This window comes from Anabas testudineus, chromosome 12 (assembly GCF_900324465.2).
Source record: "Anabas testudineus chromosome 12, fAnaTes1.2, whole genome shotgun sequence".
Lineage (NCBI taxonomy): Eukaryota > Metazoa > Chordata > Actinopteri > Anabantiformes > Anabantidae > Anabas > Anabas testudineus.
The window spans coordinates 13453394-13470067 of NC_046621.1; the positions used below are offsets into that span (position 1 = coordinate 13453394).

A 16674-nucleotide genomic window follows, 5' to 3' on the forward strand; every position below is an offset into this window, starting at 1 on the left:
CTAGGGAATACAAAGAGGGATGTGAAGACAGAAAGGTTTGGGGTGGAGTTTGAACAGCAAGCAATGGGCTCTCTACAGCTGCTGGCACTAATGAGGATAATTACCCCAGTAATAACATTAGCCTATCTGAGGGAATGGAGGGGAAGGACAAGTGGTTGTATTTGTGTGTGTGTGTGTGTGTGTGGGTGGGTATGTGTGCGTGCATGTAGTTGCTCTGTGTGTGTGTGTGTGTGTGTGTGTGTGTGTGTGTGTGTGTGTGTGTGTGTGTGTGTGTGTGTGTGTGTGTGTGCATGCATGTGTGGCGCTGTGCACGTGTCTTTCCTTCTATCTCACTTGCAGTCTCTCCCTCATTCCCTGAATCTCAATATCTCTTTGTTAGCCCACAATAATTGTATTTGGGCCTCATATCCGCCATATCAGATTCGAGTTTGTACAAGGTAATTAGCAGAGGAAGGGAAGCCTCCACACCAGGAGGACAAATGCCCCCATGACATAATTCTGGCTCCACTCAGGAGGGGAAGCTTTTTCCTCCCTGCTCTCCTTCCTCCTCTTCATCTTTCTTGTCATTCAGCTGTCAAAAAGATCAATGCAAAAGAGTACAAATGTAATGGTAAGTGATAGCCGATGACATTGAAAAGCAGGAGAGTTGGGATTAAGAAGATAAAGAAATGAAGAGAAGGGGGAGAGCTAAAGGACAGGAAGGGGTAGAAAGTGATTTGAGATGAGATGGAAGGCTATGTTTTCACCACAGGCCTGTAATCTCCAATCAGCTTTGACTAACAGACAGCAGGGGAAAGTTCTTTGGCGATAATGCAGCTTGCCATTCAGAAGGAGCCAATGTATCCAGCTGGGAATTGGGGGATGAGGGGAGGATTAACTAGCACTCAGATGGAGAGAGATGAAGCGACTCAGACGGAGACCCAGTGGATGGTCACACCCTCTTTGACTTCATCCATCACTCAGTGAACAAACTGTGTTCAAGTAGACTTGTATCTGTATGTATCTGCAACAAAGTCATCTCCCATAACTAGGAGAAGAGTCCTTCATTTAAAACTATGATCTTTCTGTTCTAGTAAACAGCTTTAGAAGGAAAATCTACAGTCATTCACCAAAGGCCACAGTTACAAATCTGCTGTATGATGCTGAGAGACTCACATTGTCTCAATACTAGGAGATGAGCTGATACAGATGTTTCTCCCAAGGCACTGAGAGAGACGCAGTGACAGAGACATAGAGCTCGTGTATCTGCAGTCAGTTAGAAACAGTGTAATGCCTGAACCTGAAAAAAGACATCATTAAACAGACAATCTTTACAGCCTGTTTTAGATGTAAGAAATGTATGCAACAGATTGTGTTGCACCATTACTACCTTTTTCTTTTGTATTATTATCAATATTGTTTTCTTTTCAGTGAGTTTACAAGTAAATTATATTTACTGTTTTGCATCATTGAATGAATAGGTAACATTGAGCTCACATGCAAAAAAGAATGACATGTGAGGATCATCTCCCTACCCTCTTCCCTGAAGAAAAAGGGTTAGAGGGTTAGGGTTAGGGTTAGGGTGTCATTCCCTGTATAGTTGGGCAGGTTGCTAGGGCCTCAAAGTTGTGCTGTGCTGCAGCAAAAAGAAAGGAGAACCCAAGCTTTAATACTACTACTACTCCTAATGTTGTTCTGTACCAGCACAGTTACAGTATCTCCATGCAGTACAATCTGTTAACTATTAACTGTGCTAATACCATTAATACAGTTCATGTAAGAAAAGAGACCAGTAACCAGAAAAGCAGTGTTCTTGCCCATTGAGCTTAATGGTTGTATTACGGTTCCTGGCAGCTTCTGTGTGCTGACAAACATTTGTATATGTCCAGCCATCTGAGCAACACACACATCCCGTGTCCTGGCACACACATGTAGGCTGTAGCTCAATCCTGTGGTCCCTCTTTGATATTTTCTGCTGGCACACAAGTCCCTTTTCACAGCGGCTATAAAACTTCTGGATCCCATTCAGGTTCCACTGCCGCCCTCGATGTTACCACACTGTTGTCAGGATCCAGTCATCCTACACTCAACCTGCAGGGCAGTTTCTGGGCACTGGGGGGCTGAGGAGCTGGTTGCACTCACTGTAGCCCTCGCCCTCCTCTCACAGCAGGAGCCTCCCACGATGCTGTGGCAGACACCTGAGGGGAATTGTACAGCTGCATAGACATGCACGTACAGACACACAAGCAAAAGCCGAGCCATGTTGCTAACCTGCCTCAGCACACAAAGTCAGAAAAGTAACAGCACAGCTGATTCAAAATGGAACTGTAAGTGTTTATAAAACAAATCCAGTTTATAAGACAGGCGGTCCCGGCATCCTGCTGTTCTCTATCAAACAGTCACGCTGTTCCTCCTCTGAGTTTTAAATGCTTCCTTCTGTCCCCTTTCTCCTGTTCTCTCTTCTCAATGGCTGGATTGTTTTTTTTTTCCTTCTTTGTGATTATTACCACAAAATTATTTTGCCATGTTGTTTTCCTCCTTGAGATTTCTTCATCAGCTCTGAGTGCTTTCTAACAAAGAGGCAGCATTTGCAGTGAATGAAGCGAGCAATCTTCATCTCTCAGGTATTCATCCCATCTCATCTTTGTTTCCTCCCAAGTCTGCTGCCTTTCCTCATGTGCCAGTGCCTCTGGGAAGGACCAGGACTGGCACACAGGTTTCCATATTAGGACGGGATACAAAAGAATTCTGCTCAATCTGCACTTGATGCAAACATTTTGGGAAAACAACAACTTACTGTATGTATCCACTGCATGATCCCAATGCTTGCCATGTATTATCAAGCATACAAGGATCTTTAGGATTCAGTATTTATGATAGAAGCTCTCAGTGTAAAATTTCTGCAGGTTTTCTTGCATATTGTTTCTCTTTCTATTTGTTATTATTAGCATTAGTATTATTAGAAACAGTTTTACTATTGTCACTATTGTTTCAGAATCTAATTCAGATTTTTGATTATTCCTGGAGGTTAAGCATGAGTATTTGTTTGTAAATGGGAAATATGTAGTGCAGCCAATAATCTGAAATGAAGACTTTAAATGATGTCAATTTAGTTATAAGGTTATTGTTCCTCATAATTAGGTGTTTGGAGTGTTTGTGGAGGGGAAGATTCCTAAATCAGCTAGAGTTTATCACATCAGCTGATAATGCATATTGTATTAGATTATTGTACTTTTCAGGCAAATGTTGAATTCACGAACTAAACAGTATAGGCTAAATACAAAAGATTACACATTAAGTCAATGCTGGTAGAATATCTAGATTTGTTTTTCACAAAGTATGCTGCATCTATATGTTGTAGTGTATGTATGTGTATGTTAATATAGTGTATGTGATGGTGCACAAGGCTTTAGTTTGTCTTCTCTCTAAGTGACGTGGCACGTCTCCTTTACCACCCGGTGTGTTACAAACCAACACAGAGGTGGACACTCAGCACAATGACCTCCCTGTGTGAGCCGCCAGTGACGTCACAACATGTGAGGCGCTCACGTAGCACCCGGGATCAAGAAGGACCGTGAAGTTAGCGAATAGACATAGTGTGTTTCCGTTTTGCACTTCAAAATGATCCCCTGAAAAAAATGAATTACGGAAAGATTAACGCAAGTTCGGGAGTTGTTGTGGAACAACTCTAGGTGTTTTATCAACATGTAATCAATGGGTTTAGGTGGAATTTCAAACTAATGTTCTGTAATGCCATTGTGGGAATATTTGCGCTCTTATTTTGAAGGACTCCGTTCAGGAAGCTGCGCGTTTACTGTGAAATTGACGCACTCCACGTTTTACAGGAAGTAAAGACAAGTAGAAAGAGGAGATGAAACTTGAGTGAATGAACTGAGAATAAAACCTTCCTGCTGCCTTCAAACTCACCTTTTCTGTTTGTCCAGACCAGACGTACCGAGGCACTCTGCCAGACACTACTATTTACACACTTATCGGGAGATTTCGTAAGTATCTTCACACATATTCTCAGTTACACAGTAGTCCTTTTGTAGTTGACACCACATAGTTAGAGAACTCGTAGACTTTAAACTTACAGACAGAGCTAATGTTACACACGGTACATGTATTTGGTAATTTATTGCAATAGTCTGGTTTCTCAAGTTCACTAACTAACTAAAACTGTGTAATGGGATGGATAAGAAGAATGTTAGTTAACTCTTGGAGGGTGTGTTGTTAGTTGTATGCTATACACAGCAAACTATTACCATGCAACAATTAATACTGGCTATGATGTGTTCACGGAACTCGTTTTGAATTACTGAATTATGTCACAATCCTTTAATATGCATTGCACAAGAAACCGACGACATATTTAGTCTGACAAGTGTGTTTAACAATGGCTTCCAACATTAAAAAGTATCAGTAACTACTGTAATTGTTTTAAGTGGTTAGACAGGTTAAGGCTTGAACCAGCTGAGGTGTGACAATATGGGTGGGTCTCATATCTCTGAAATGGCCCAACAAACCATTCAGGTGTGCTCAAAGGACAAAAGCATATCCTGGTTTTCACAGAGCAGGTCTGGCATGTTGCCTTCTGCTTAAATCCTGAATATCCGCATGCAAGATATTATATAGTAAGCACACCATGATTTCAAATGGACTTGATTTTTATGTATATTATGTGTATTTTGTAGAGGACAGGTACAGAGAATGGCAGAGAAAGTGCTGGTCACAGGTGGTGCAGGCTACATTGGGAGTCACTGTGTGGTGGAGCTCATTGAAGCAGGCTATCAGCCAGTCGTAGTAGATGACTTCAGTAATGCTGTAAGAGGTAAGCTCCCTTACAGTAAGTACAGACTAATGAATACCTCTGCATTTCACTGTGTGTTTGTTTAGGGCAGCCATACTTATATTTGGTATTACTGTGTGTGTGTGTGGTTTTTTTTTTCCTACATCCTGCTGTCGATTGAGGAGAGGGGGATGTGCCAGAGAGCATACGTAGAATAGAAAAATTTATGGACACCAGCATTGAGTTTCATGAACTTGACCTTCTGGACCGACCTGGCTTGGAAAAAATCTTCAAAAAGGTTAGGAGGTTTTCACCAAATTATGAACAATTAGTCGAAAAAATGTGGTTTATAGACGAGAACGTTCTTGCTGGAAACCATGATTTCTTAAATAGCATTGAAATGTGCGACTGATAAATTTATACAGTTTAGTTATGGAAACACAGGCCAACACCATCGTGCATGCTTATCTTTATAACTATATTGCAGCATTCCTTCAGTGCTGTGATGCACTTTGCTGGACTAAAGGCTGTTGGAGAGTCTGTGGAGCAGCCGTTGCGCTACTACAGAGTCAACCTCACTGCTTCCATGAATCTGCTTGAGGTAAGTTTCAACTTTTGTCAATAAACAGTTGTGTTGCTTTACTCCTAACTGGCCATTACTTGCACTAATCGTGGTCATTATTTACTGAGTGCATGACAGTGTGGTCATTTGATACTGAGTTGGCAAATTCTAACACTGCATCCGATATACTTACTCTTAGTGTAGTGTATGTGCCTGTGTAGACTGCAATCTCATGCTGATTGCTGATTGTTTGTGTGTGCCATGTATGTGTGCATCTGCATGTATCCCAGGTGATGCAGGCTTACAGGGTGCACAATCTGGTCTTCAGCAGCTCTGCCACAGTCTATGGAGACCCTCAGCATCTGCCCATTGATGAGCAGCATCCTGTGGGTGGCTGCACCAACCCCTACGGCAAGACTAAGTTCTTCATTGAGGAGATGATTAAGGACCACTGCAAGGCAGAGAAGGTACTAAACATGAGGTTGGAATGAAGTCATGGATACACATGCACAAACACATAAACTGGCCACTTTATTAGCTACACTTGTACAATTCTTATATAGGGTTATAATATAAGTTGTTGTTGACACTGTCAGAAAGGTGATATATCTACTTTGCGTCTATAATTTTGGCCTCCTCATTTATGTAAAAAGGCATATTAATAATATTAATGGATGATATTAGATTATGCAGGTGTACCTAATAAAGTGGCCAGTGAGTGTATACAAAGTGTCTCATTGTTGTGTCTAAGCAGAAGTGGAATGCAGTGCTGCTGCGTTATTTCAACCCAATTGGAGCTCATTTCTCTGGCCTGATTGGAGAGGACCCTCAGGGTATCCCCAACAACCTGCTGCCATATGTTGCCCAGGTACATCTACTGTCTGCCAGATACACAGCTACATTAGAGGCTCCACTGGATTATTTCACATTGTTTGCATAACCTAATTTTTCTTTGGTACAGGTGGCCATTGGTAGAAGAGAGTGCCTCAATGTATTTGGGAATGACTATGACACGATTGATGGCACAGGTAATTTATTCTCTATTATTTTAACAATTAAATTATTACTGACGTTTTGTGTCAGACTTTACAACCATGTACAGAAGATGTTTTCTCTCTTTTCTAGGTGTTAGAGATTATATTCATGTAGTAGATTTGGCAAAGGGACACATAGCAGCTCTGAAGAAGCTGAAGGATGACTGTGGCTGCAAGGTAATTTGAGAAAAACCAAAACACATTTTCAGTCATTTTGTGCCCATTTGTACATACTTGAGATATTTAGTAGTTCATTTGTGCATTATTGCGTTTGTGTCTGTAGGTATACAACCTAGGAACAGGAAGAGGTTACTCTGTGTTGCAGATGGTAAAAGCCATGGAGAAGGCATCTGGAAAAGAGGTAAGTGATACAGGAGTGCTTTGCTCTCCAATGTAAATTGCAGCAACAGGGTTTGTATTGCGTGTTCTGAGAGTAATTGAAGTGAATTGGTGTAGTGACTGAACTACAGCATGTTACCCTGTGAAAGGGCAAGCTGACATTTACTATAAAAGTTGGTTTCTGAATTACTTTGGTTTCCAGCTACTGTCATTTTTGCTAATGAATTCTTTGCTAAATGCATCCTCTCTATAGATCGCATACAAGGTTGCCCCACGCAGAGGAGGAGACATAGCATCCTGCTACGCTGACCCTCGTCTGGCTGAGGAGGAGCTGGGCTGGAAGGCTAAATTTGACCTGGATAGAATGTGTAAGCACAGCCACACTGAAGCAGCATAGGATTCTTCAAATAATCCATGTATTTTATTTGTTGTAATAATTTTTCTCTTTTTTTACAACCACAATAGGTGAAGATTTGTGGCGCTGGCAGTCAAAGAACCCCACTGGATTTTCCAATGGCACAGCCTCTTGATGCAACTCCAGCCTATTTTTGTTTAAATCCTCTTCTAAATCACGGGGCCAAAGCAAACCATAAACTTCCTCATTTCTGCATATCACGTAAACACATGATGAGACCTCAAAAAAAGTTGCACACTTTATGTTTTGTCATGTTTCGTTTCCTGCTTCTTGAACATTAACGCTTAGCTTATTTTCAAATAATTGTGTACAAATGTCATACTGTTTTCTATGTCATTATGTAAGATTTAACAGTGGGGGGTTTTCTCTATTAATGTATTGATCTGTAAGCCATAACCATGGAAAAAATAAATTAATTTTCTTACTAAAATCTGAACTGAAGCCTAAATATCGCTGGGTTGTTTTCAAATGGGTGTGAAATCAGTTAAAGGCAGTGAAGACCACATTATGAGATTATGGTTTTTCCAGATAATGTGAACTTACTATTAAGCAACGTTGAAACATTGCAAGTCCCTTTAGAAACAGTCGATCATCCCATGATATCAGTAGGATAAGGTCAAAAGATTTTGATTATCATATATAAATATAAATCTGCCACAAATATTGTATTGAAATGCAATTATTACAAGTATTAATATTCTCTTACTCCAGTGTATTTAAACGGGGCACTGGGGCTTTAAACGGCTCCTTGAACCCTCGGGCACCCAGTTAATAAACACCCACGTCAGCACAGCGCTCCAGTCGCTCTAACCGGGTTTCGGTCTTTAGGGCTGAGCAGGAAGTGCCTCACTGTGGACCCTGGACGAGAAGGAGAGAGCGAAGGAAAAGAAGAGGCGAAAGAAATTAAAAATGGATATGGTGGCAGACTTGGGGGCGAGTAGACTCTATCGGGCGCCGGGTGAATCCAGTCACCAGTAAGTATCGATGGATGTTTGTCGGGGGTATCACGGTGTGGGGCGTAAGCGGGTCCTGCCGACACCTCACGCCTGAGAAAGAGTCGCTGGGTTTGGGCAGCAGGCAAATCCTCCCCGCTGCTCGCTGCGCTCCGGACCTCCGCGGAGGAGTGTGTGTGTGTGGGGGGGGGGGGTGGTGTTGAGGATGAAACCGGGCGTGTTAGCGCGTCTTATTCTCAGGCGGACGTGCCGCGGGAATGGATTTTTATTTGTCAGCTCGCAGCGTGCTCCGTGTGCTGGAGGTTTGTGTCCATTTTTCTTTTGTGTGCTGGCTGGAGCCTGAAGTGGGCGTCGCTCCAGGACAGATTGGGCTGCTCCGGTGCGCCGCTGCCCGCTTTTCTCTCGCAGGACTGCAGCACTCTCGTGTCGTTTTGTAGGTCGGCCGATGCCTGAATGAACAGGGGATCCATCGGTTAAGATGCGGGACTCGGTTTCGCGTGACATGAGGAGCACTTTGGAGTGGCACGGGCGGGCGTCGCACCGTGGGTTGTCGGGCGCTGCAGAGTCTGTCAGGGAGCATCGCATAATTCAAAATGAACGCGTGTCATTCAGAGTGTGGCACCATGAGGATGGAGAAATAGGTTACTACACAAGCTTCTTTCTGCAAATGAGGCTGCGGCAGATTTTTTTTTTCTTTCTTTTTCTTTTTAGATATAATGTTCGGCCTCTGTTTTTTATTTTCCTTTCCCAGCTCTGTGACGTGTTTCACCAAGCATTTAACGCGCGCTGTAGCTCTCCTCAGGTATGATTACAGGATTTTGTCACCCGATGCTCTCTGACTGGAGTCGGGTGTAGCCCATTAGAAGAAGATTGTAATTGAAGGCGCGTCCAGCCAATGGCAGTGCAGAATGACTAACTGTGGGCGGGCCGTCTGCGGAGCTGGTCCAATAGCAGCGACAAAGACGGGGTAATTGACAACTGCATAAACAGGGTGTCGCTCCTGTGTTTGTAATGTGACCTGGAGTTAATATTTGGGCTCTATAGTATAATCATTTGCCAAAGTTAACTGATAGTTACGGATGTCACTCAGTAATTCGCTCTCTAGCAGCCAGTGTTTTTCCTCATTCATATGTAAAAAAAGAAATCACACATACACAAATCTAAATGCTCAAATATAGATTTTTAAATCATCATCAAAATAAAGTCCGTTTCTCTGTTATTATCTTATTCATGTTTCTTGTCCTGCAGGCAGCCTCAGAGATGGTTCAACGCTGCTGACATCACAGTGGCTCACCAAAGCAGCCTTCTGAAGCAGCTCAACCAGCAGCGCCGCCAGGAGCTCTTCTGTGACTGCAGTGTGCTGGTGGAGGGCCAGCTCTTCAGGGCCCACCGCAACGTCTTGTTCGCCAGCAGTGGCTACTTCCGCATGCTGCTATCCCAGGGGCCCAACGGGCTGTCCGACTCTGTCAACGCCACCTTTGATGTCTTCAGCCCAGAAACCTTCACCGTCATCCTGGATTTCATCTACTCTGGCCAGCTGGATCTTTCCAGTCACAATGTGATTGAGGTAATGTCTGCAGCCAGCTACTTGCAGATGAACAATGTCATTAACTACTGCAAGAACTTCATTAAATCCTCTTTGGACATCAGTGTGAAAGATGAAGACAGTGACAGATGCCTCAGCATATCTGAGACATGCAGCTTCACAAGTGGACCAGGAGAAGAAAACTCTGAGCAGCAGCAACAAGGCCCCTGCTCTGTCAGCCCCCCACCTGCACTCTGGACCAGGGACAACTCCAGATCCCAGTCTGGCTTTATAGGGAAAGACCAAGACCAGGAAGCTTCCGCCTCAGCCCTGACTAACCCAAACAGCCCTGCTAATGAGCTTAACACAGAGGCAGAGGACCTGCAGGACCCTCATGACCCTCTTTACACATTGCCTGGAGCAGAGCGCCGACGAGGTAAAGGGGGAACAAAGAGGAGAGCGCCCAACAGTGCCCGCTCCAATCAGCACGAGGACTTGGACATCCAGGAGGCGAGGACACAAAAGGCTGAGAAGGCAGAGGAGCTGTATGCTACTCTTCCACAGATTGTCGGTGTGATTGGACACTTTAATAAAGGTGAGTTGTGCTTTGGCTGAGAAAATGGAGAATAAATTGTTCTTTTATCTATACAGAATTGAGGAAAGGAATACCATACTTCATCTTAAACATAGTGCCATGAGTGTACCCCTCAGGAGAACGCTGTTCTATCCAAAAGATATATATATATATATTACACATAAAGGCTAAATGTCAATATGTTCCTCTTCTTTTTTGCAGACTCCAACCCCATAATGCGCTTCAAATGCCCCTTCTGTACACACACAGTGAAGAGGAAAGCAGACCTGAAGCGCCACCTGCGTTGTCACACCGGAGAGAGGCCGTACCCATGTCAGGCCTGCAATAAACGCTTTACACGCCTGGAGCATCTTCGTAGCCATTTCGAGACAGTAGGTTTATTCACACCTGCTGCAGTAATGTGACAGACATTACATTAATATTTAATGCATTTTACTTCTTTGTGTCCTTCTTGCCGCTTCACAGATCCATCAAGCCAGGAAGCTTGTGTGCAGGAAGTGCAAGTGCCAGGTCACAGAAGAGACAGGGCACGTTGTGTGTGAGGGCACCCGACGCTACCGCATGTGCACCGCATGCATCCAGGAGGTGGGCTGCGACAACATCCCCATGGACAGTCTGGAGGGGACCAACGAAGAGCCGGCGCTGTTGCTGGGTGTGGACGGGGAGGAGGAGGGGGACACCAAGAGGAGCTGGATGGTAAACGACGAGGACGACCTGGCTGAAGACTCGGGGGCTGACCTCATCATCCAACAAGTGGATGACAGTGATGAGGAGCTGCAGTGAAATTGGACCAAAGTGTGTGTGTGAGAAGCATGCATGGATACTGACTCTGTGTGTGTGTGTGTGTGTGTGTGTGTGTGTGTGTGTGTGTATGTGCGTGTGCGCGTGTTTGTGTGTTAAAGCCATACACCAAGAGAATATATGCATAAAAGATGTGATCCACTGATGTAAATACGCACATTTATGATATATCTTTAACTGTCAATTAGTTAAATGTAACTACTTTATTCTTTCCTTTCAAAGAGATTGTGGGTCTTTGTGACCAAATGGAATGCTTTGTGTTAAACTTGATAAAGATATGCAGTATCCAAAGCATGCATATTCAGTGTGTCCTCTGTTTCAGTTATAGTTAGAAAGGAACTCTTGCAATGTCAAATTGTCGACTGTGCTCTGATAATAAGAATTGGCATTTAAGCAAAACAAGTGACAGAATGACTGCTAGTCATTTTAGGGAACGTCAGAGAGGAAAAGAGCAGTTTCCCTTGGCGTGATCTTTAAGATTATATTTGATGATGAAATGCACTATGGTATACAGCAAATTATAATTTATTTGTTTTTTTTTGTTTGTTTTTTTACACATTAAAAATACTTTTATACTTTTTTGTGTCTGACTCTTTTATCCTCATCATAAACAAGGGCAATTTTAAATCATTGCCTTACACATATGGCAATATGAGATCTGTAAAAGGATACATAAGATCTGACCCAAGTCATACAGAAACACGTTGTGATTCAAATTCAGTAGAGGAAATGTACATCTCACATGAATGTTTGCAGTATTTAAAAACATAAAGCACTGGACTAGAAAACCAATTTTATCAATCAGTTTCTCCTAACAATATCTACATTAATACAGAATGGGCACAGTAGATGTATTGAATATAAATAGTGTCAAACTTCACCCTGCATTTTGTCTCTTAAATAAAGTGTCATAGGGAGCAGTGTTTGGTTCACATTTTGTCATCTGGAGGAGTTATGGAGAAGCCGCTAGACATAAACTACCACTTCCATACTATAAGGAAGCCAGTGCCATAATCTAAATTTAAAAGCCTAAAAGTTCCTCCAGATTATGTTATATAGAGGAGTTTATGGCCATAAACAGACAGATATTTTAACGCAGAAAGGGAAGATAAAAGTGTAATTGTTCTCAGTCATCTATGATAACTTTATATAGACGTTACACCCAAACACACCCCAAACTGGAACCATAATGAAGAAGGTGGAAACTCTGTGACTCAACCTTTCATTTAACTACTACACACCTTCCACCGGTAGATGGCGGTGTTCGCGCTGTTTTACTCCGCAGCTGCGCGGACGAGGAAGAAGTGACGTCAGACCGGCGGCTGGACCATCATGGCGGCCGTGCTAAGGCTTGTCAACAGAAGCACTTTGGGTTCAGCGATGGGTCAGCAGTACCTGGCGTTCAGCTCCACAGCGAAGGCCAAAGCAGTACGTTTTGTTGTGCTTTTATCTTTACGCAGGTTGTTTTGTTCATGTTTAACCAGCAGCCTACAGTCCTACTGGCTGTCAGCTGGCTGCTAGCATCCCATACAGTACAGCTAAGAAACTCAGACAGTTAGCAAGTTAGTTCGGTATTAATATACAAGAGCAGGCCTGATATTTGTAATTTAAAGTTATTATAAGTTATTTAATGTGCCCTAACATTTGTTTTAAAAGTGTTTGTTTGTGTTTGCGTAGGCTGGTGTAAGAGCAAGGCAAGCTCTTCCTGAGAAGGTGAAAGTAGTGGAGGTGGGCCCCAGAGATGGTCTTCAAAATGAGAAGGTAACTCTCATCTAAGATATCCTTTAAGGTACCAGCAGTCAGCAAATGTCTCAGTTTAAAGTTACCCCGCTCAGGAAAGGGTTTTTTTTTTTGTTTTGTTACACTAACAGTGTTGAGGTGGAGCAGGTGCATACCTGGTGTGTTGTGAAACCAGCAGGAATCTCAGTGACGTCAGTCTTTCCAAGTATTTTTCCATTTTTCCGTTTTCAGACTATTGTGTCCGCAGAGACAAAAATTCATTTGATCAACATGTTGTCAGAATCTGGGCTCCCAGTCATTGAGGCCACCAGTTTTGTATCACCAAAATGGGTTCCACAGGTGAGTTTGTGAAAAATATACAGTGTTGACACACCCCACTGAGAGCAGTACAGAAACTGCAGCAGTGACTATGGCTTTTGTTATGCAGAGCTAATTGGTCTCTGTTTTTTGTTTGTTTGTTTGTTTGTTTGTTTTTGCCTGAATTCCAGATGGCAGACCAGGTGGAAGTCATGAGGGGGATCTGCAGGAAACCAGGAGTATCTTATCCAGTCCTTACTCCAAACCTCAAGGGCTTCCAGGCAGCCGTCAGTGTCAAGCATCATATCACACGTTCCCAAAACCACATATACTTATTTGATATTTGACTTATGATGTGTCTATCTCACATCCGTGCTAAATGTCCATCAAAATATACTTTTATTTTTCATACTCACTGCAGGTAGAGGCAGGAGCTACAGAGGTAGCCATATTTGGTGCTGCATCTGAGCTGTTTAGTAAGAAGAACATAAACTGCTCAGTGGACGAGAGTTTACAGCGTTTCGACGAGGTTATGAAAGCAGCCAAAGAAGCCGGTGTGCCAGTTAGAGGGTAGGAATACTGGCTTGCTCTTAACTGTCAGCAGACCTTTAAATCACTGCTATTTTAGTTTGATTCCGGCATGAGTCTCATCTGTGTTTCTTGTCACCACAGTTATGTGTCGTGTGTCCTTGGATGTCCATATGAAGGCAAGGTTGCACCTGCAAAAGTTGCACATGTGAGTTCACACAAAATACAACCCTTTGGCAACCCAAGCCATAATACAACCATTCAAGGTTAAGCTTTGCTTCTGCCTCGCAGGTAGCAAAGTCTCTGTACTCCATGGGCTGTTATGAGATCTCCCTGGGTGACACAATCGGAGTGGGGACCCCAGGTAGCATGACTGAAATGCTGGAGGCAGTGAGCAGAGAGGTGCCAGTCAGTGCCTTGGCAGTACACTGCCATGACACCTATGGCCAGGCCCTGGCTAACATCCTTGTAGCCTTACAGGTCAGATTTGCATAGTATAACAAAATTTAGTGCAGCATAAACTTTCATAGTTTCAAGGTGAACATTGCTTTTGTTTTGCAGATGGGGGTCAGTGTGGTAGACTCTTCAGTAGCTGGACTGGGCGGCTGTCCCTATGCCCAGGGAGCTTCTGGGAATGTAGCCACTGAAGATGTCATCTATATGCTGCATGGACTTGGGATACAAACAGTAAGAATTTATACTTAATGTTTGTCTTTGGCTAGTTCTCTGTTTTAGGTCCTTTATAGTAGAGATTACACTAGTTGCATCTGAATTTGTGTTTAGAAGAAAATTATTCACTCTCCTTTCATTTAATTTTCATATATATTTTAGTCTTTTTTGTAAGATAAAAATATATTCTTGATCTTTTGAGAAAGAAACCCCTCAAGTATTTAAATACAAAAACATGTTTTATGTCAAACTATATTGCAGCAATCGCAAGCATGTAAAATGTAATGTAAATGTCTTTAAAATGTTCTTCCAGCTAAACTAATGGAGCCTAGCATATTTTAGTTTGTGATAAGTGCTACTTACAGTATTTAGTGAGAGCTTCCTCTTGAAATGTTTGACCCTTTGATTTTCTTTCCTCATCTCAGGGAGTGGACCTCTCAAAGCTGATAGATGCTGGAGCTTTCATCTGTCGAACCCTTAACAGAAAGTCCAACTCTAAAGTAGCACAGGCCACATGCAAACTCTAGACAAAAGACAAAGCCTAACCCTCTACAGTCTGAACGCTACAGCACAACAGAACCATCATTCTTTGTATGTTAAGTTCTAATCATTTTAATTTCCGTTTGATTTGTCATCTACCAGTATGAGAAAACTACTTTAACATTTGGATGGTACAGACCCCTCTGCTTAAAAATATATAATTTAAGAGCTGGAACGTGCCTTATGTAAAGTCAGTCTAAACATAGAGATCATTCAAGACTACACCTGCTTATTTTATTGGGGTTCTGACACTACATTCTGGGCACTGGGTGAACCAAAATGGTTTACTGTATTTTTTTGAATGAATCCACCATGTCCTAATATGTCCCCAGTGTTCTGGAGATGTGATGTGAGATTAACTCACTGTTGATGTCAGATGTCAGGTGTTGTGTTCATATTTGATCATCTTTGTATGCAGTGAACTCTTTCTTCAAATTAATGACTCTAGGGAGCGTCTGTAAATGAACAGTCTTTACGTATTTGGGATCATGCCGGCTTGTGAAAAACTGTGGAAAAGCTGAGATTTTAATTTATTATGTTTTTTCTTTTACATATGTAGCATACCTAGTTTTACTTTCATATGTTTAAGTATTTAATTTAAATCGTTTCCGAATAGATTGTGTAAAAAAAATAAACACTTTCGTGAATCTAGTGTGTCCACGATGTACATTTTTCAACTTTTTAAGGAAACTGTGGGTCTGAAAACAGTTAGATTCATTAATTATGGCTACTTTATTGTGATTACTCAGACATGATGTGTAATGTCCACCCTTCCTACTGAGAACGTTATCAGCAACATCATGTTGTTAACACTGTTAGTCATGCAAAGTTGGTTGCGTAAATTAGTCCGAACAAAGAAAACCATACTTTGCCACATGTGACGAACCAGATTGTCAAGTCTGACAGGGAAACTGCAAATCTGATCTTTAGCACGTAGAAGAATCACATCACGTACAAAGAAAGCAAATTGTCTTGTCACGGTGATTACCGCACATTAAATTAATAAGATGCCAACTGACAATTTAAGATTTTTAGTTCCCGAACTGAACGGCATGTATCTGAATCTGACCCACTTCTTTTTTAGCACAATATTTGAGGTCATCCAAGTTGCAGGATTGAGCATTAACATTAACCTTGAGCTTCTGCCACAATTACTTAATAGGATTGAGATCTGGTCTCTCAGAGGGCCATTCCAGAAACTTCATGTTGGTGTCCTTCAAAGGTTTTTGGACAATCCGAACATAGGCCTCAAGTTATTTTCTTGTGGGAAGACCCAGCAGTGACCTGAAGTTACACTGGCAGCAGATTTCGTTACATTATCCTTTAAAATGTCGACATAATATTCTTTGTTCATGATCCCATGCACGTAATCATGGCTCCCTGTGCCTGACGCAACAAAACACCCCCACAGTATCATGCTTCCACCACCATGTTAAACTGGGAAGACTTGAAAGCCTCTACCATCCTTCGCCAAACATGTTGAGCAACAGCTCAAGTTTGGTTTCCTCAAACCAAAGAACAGATTTCCAAAACTCATCCCCATGTTTTAAGTATTCACGGGCAAATTTCAGTCTGGCTTTGATGAGTTTTTCTTGGTCGACGACCTTGAGTCCCACCGCAAAGAACAGCCCTCACAACAGTCTCGAAGATTCCAGAAAAGGCCTTTGCTTTTGCTTTTCCAAACAGAATTAGTCTCCTTGTGCAGCAGCTCTTCTAGACGGCTGGGAAAAACGTGGAAGTGGCCGGATATCCTGCATTAGCTCAACAGCTACTATATTCTTTCTGAGTTCCGAACTAAAGTAACTTCCTACATAATAATTTAGGAGTAGTCCCTCAAAAGTTGCCTGTTTAAATGCCACTAGCCCTGCTTATAGGGACCCTTAGGTGAAGGTCAAAGCTGATTGACTG

General features: G+C 42.4%; 3 protein-coding genes across 4 annotated transcripts; all 3 read left to right on the top strand.

Annotated features, from left to right (window-relative positions):
• Positions 1-3821: 3821 nt before the first annotated feature.
• On the top strand, positions 3822-7370 carry gale (UDP-galactose-4-epimerase). Of its 2 annotated transcripts, none has more exons than XM_026354777.1 (11): positions 3822-3983; positions 4674-4810; positions 4951-5066; positions 5256-5369; positions 5621-5797; positions 6085-6198; positions 6292-6358; positions 6456-6541; positions 6648-6725; positions 6957-7071; positions 7169-7370. In XM_026354777.1, the coding sequence occupies exons 2-11, from the start codon at positions 4690-4692 to the stop codon at positions 7231-7233; spliced, it is 1053 nt and encodes a 350-aa protein (XP_026210562.1). In that variant the 5' UTR covers positions 3822-3983; positions 4674-4689; the 3' UTR covers positions 7234-7370. The 2 variants fall into 2 exon arrangements, with proteins under 2 accessions (XP_026210562.1, XP_026210563.1); XM_026354778.1 differs by having other exon boundaries at positions 4954-5066.
• Positions 7371-7958: 588 nt separating this feature from the next.
• On the top strand, positions 7959-11501 carry zbtb8a (zinc finger and BTB domain containing 8A). Its single transcript, XM_026354776.1, has 4 exons — positions 7959-8092; positions 9320-10191; positions 10393-10562; positions 10657-11501. Exons 1-4 carry the CDS (start codon positions 8028-8030, stop codon positions 10972-10974), a joined length of 1425 nt encoding a protein of 474 aa, XP_026210561.1. The 5' UTR covers positions 7959-8027; the 3' UTR covers positions 10975-11501.
• Positions 11502-12296: 795 nt separating this feature from the next.
• Positions 12297-15417, top strand: hmgcl (3-hydroxy-3-methylglutaryl-CoA lyase). Its single transcript, XM_026354780.1, has 9 exons — positions 12297-12420; positions 12670-12753; positions 12964-13071; positions 13221-13316; positions 13451-13599; positions 13702-13765; positions 13849-14037; positions 14119-14244; positions 14652-15417. The coding sequence occupies exons 1-9, from the start codon at positions 12325-12327 to the stop codon at positions 14751-14753; spliced, it is 1014 nt and encodes a 337-aa protein (XP_026210565.1). The 5' UTR covers positions 12297-12324; the 3' UTR covers positions 14754-15417.
• The last annotated feature ends 1257 nt before the right edge of the window (positions 15418-16674 follow it).

Coding starts and splice junctions, on each gene's coding strand:
- gale (XM_026354777.1), top strand. CDS start 4,690: ATGGCAGAGAAAGTGCTGGTCACAGGTGGTGCAGGCTACATTGGGAGT. Junction 4,811..4,950: donor CTTCAGTAATGCTGTAAGAG/GTAAGCTCCCTT, acceptor CTGTCGATTGAG/GAGAGGGGGATGTGCCAGAG. Junction 6,359..6,455: donor TGACACGATTGATGGCACAG/GTAATTTATTCT, acceptor TCTCTTTTCTAG/GTGTTAGAGATTATATTCAT.
- zbtb8a (XM_026354776.1), top strand. CDS start 8,028: ATGGATATGGTGGCAGACTTGGGGGCGAGTAGACTCTATCGGGCGCCG. Junction 8,093..9,319: donor CCGGGTGAATCCAGTCACCA/GTAAGTATCGAT, acceptor CTTGTCCTGCAG/GCAGCCTCAGAGATGGTTCA. Junction 10,563..10,656: donor TTCGTAGCCATTTCGAGACA/GTAGGTTTATTC, acceptor GCCGCTTCACAG/ATCCATCAAGCCAGGAAGCT.
- hmgcl (XM_026354780.1), top strand. CDS start 12,325: ATGGCGGCCGTGCTAAGGCTTGTCAACAGAAGCACTTTGGGTTCAGCG. Junction 12,421..12,669: donor CCACAGCGAAGGCCAAAGCA/GTACGTTTTGTT, acceptor GTGTTTGCGTAG/GCTGGTGTAAGAGCAAGGCA. Junction 13,317..13,450: donor TCAAGGGCTTCCAGGCAGCC/GTCAGTGTCAAG, acceptor TACTCACTGCAG/GTAGAGGCAGGAGCTACAGA.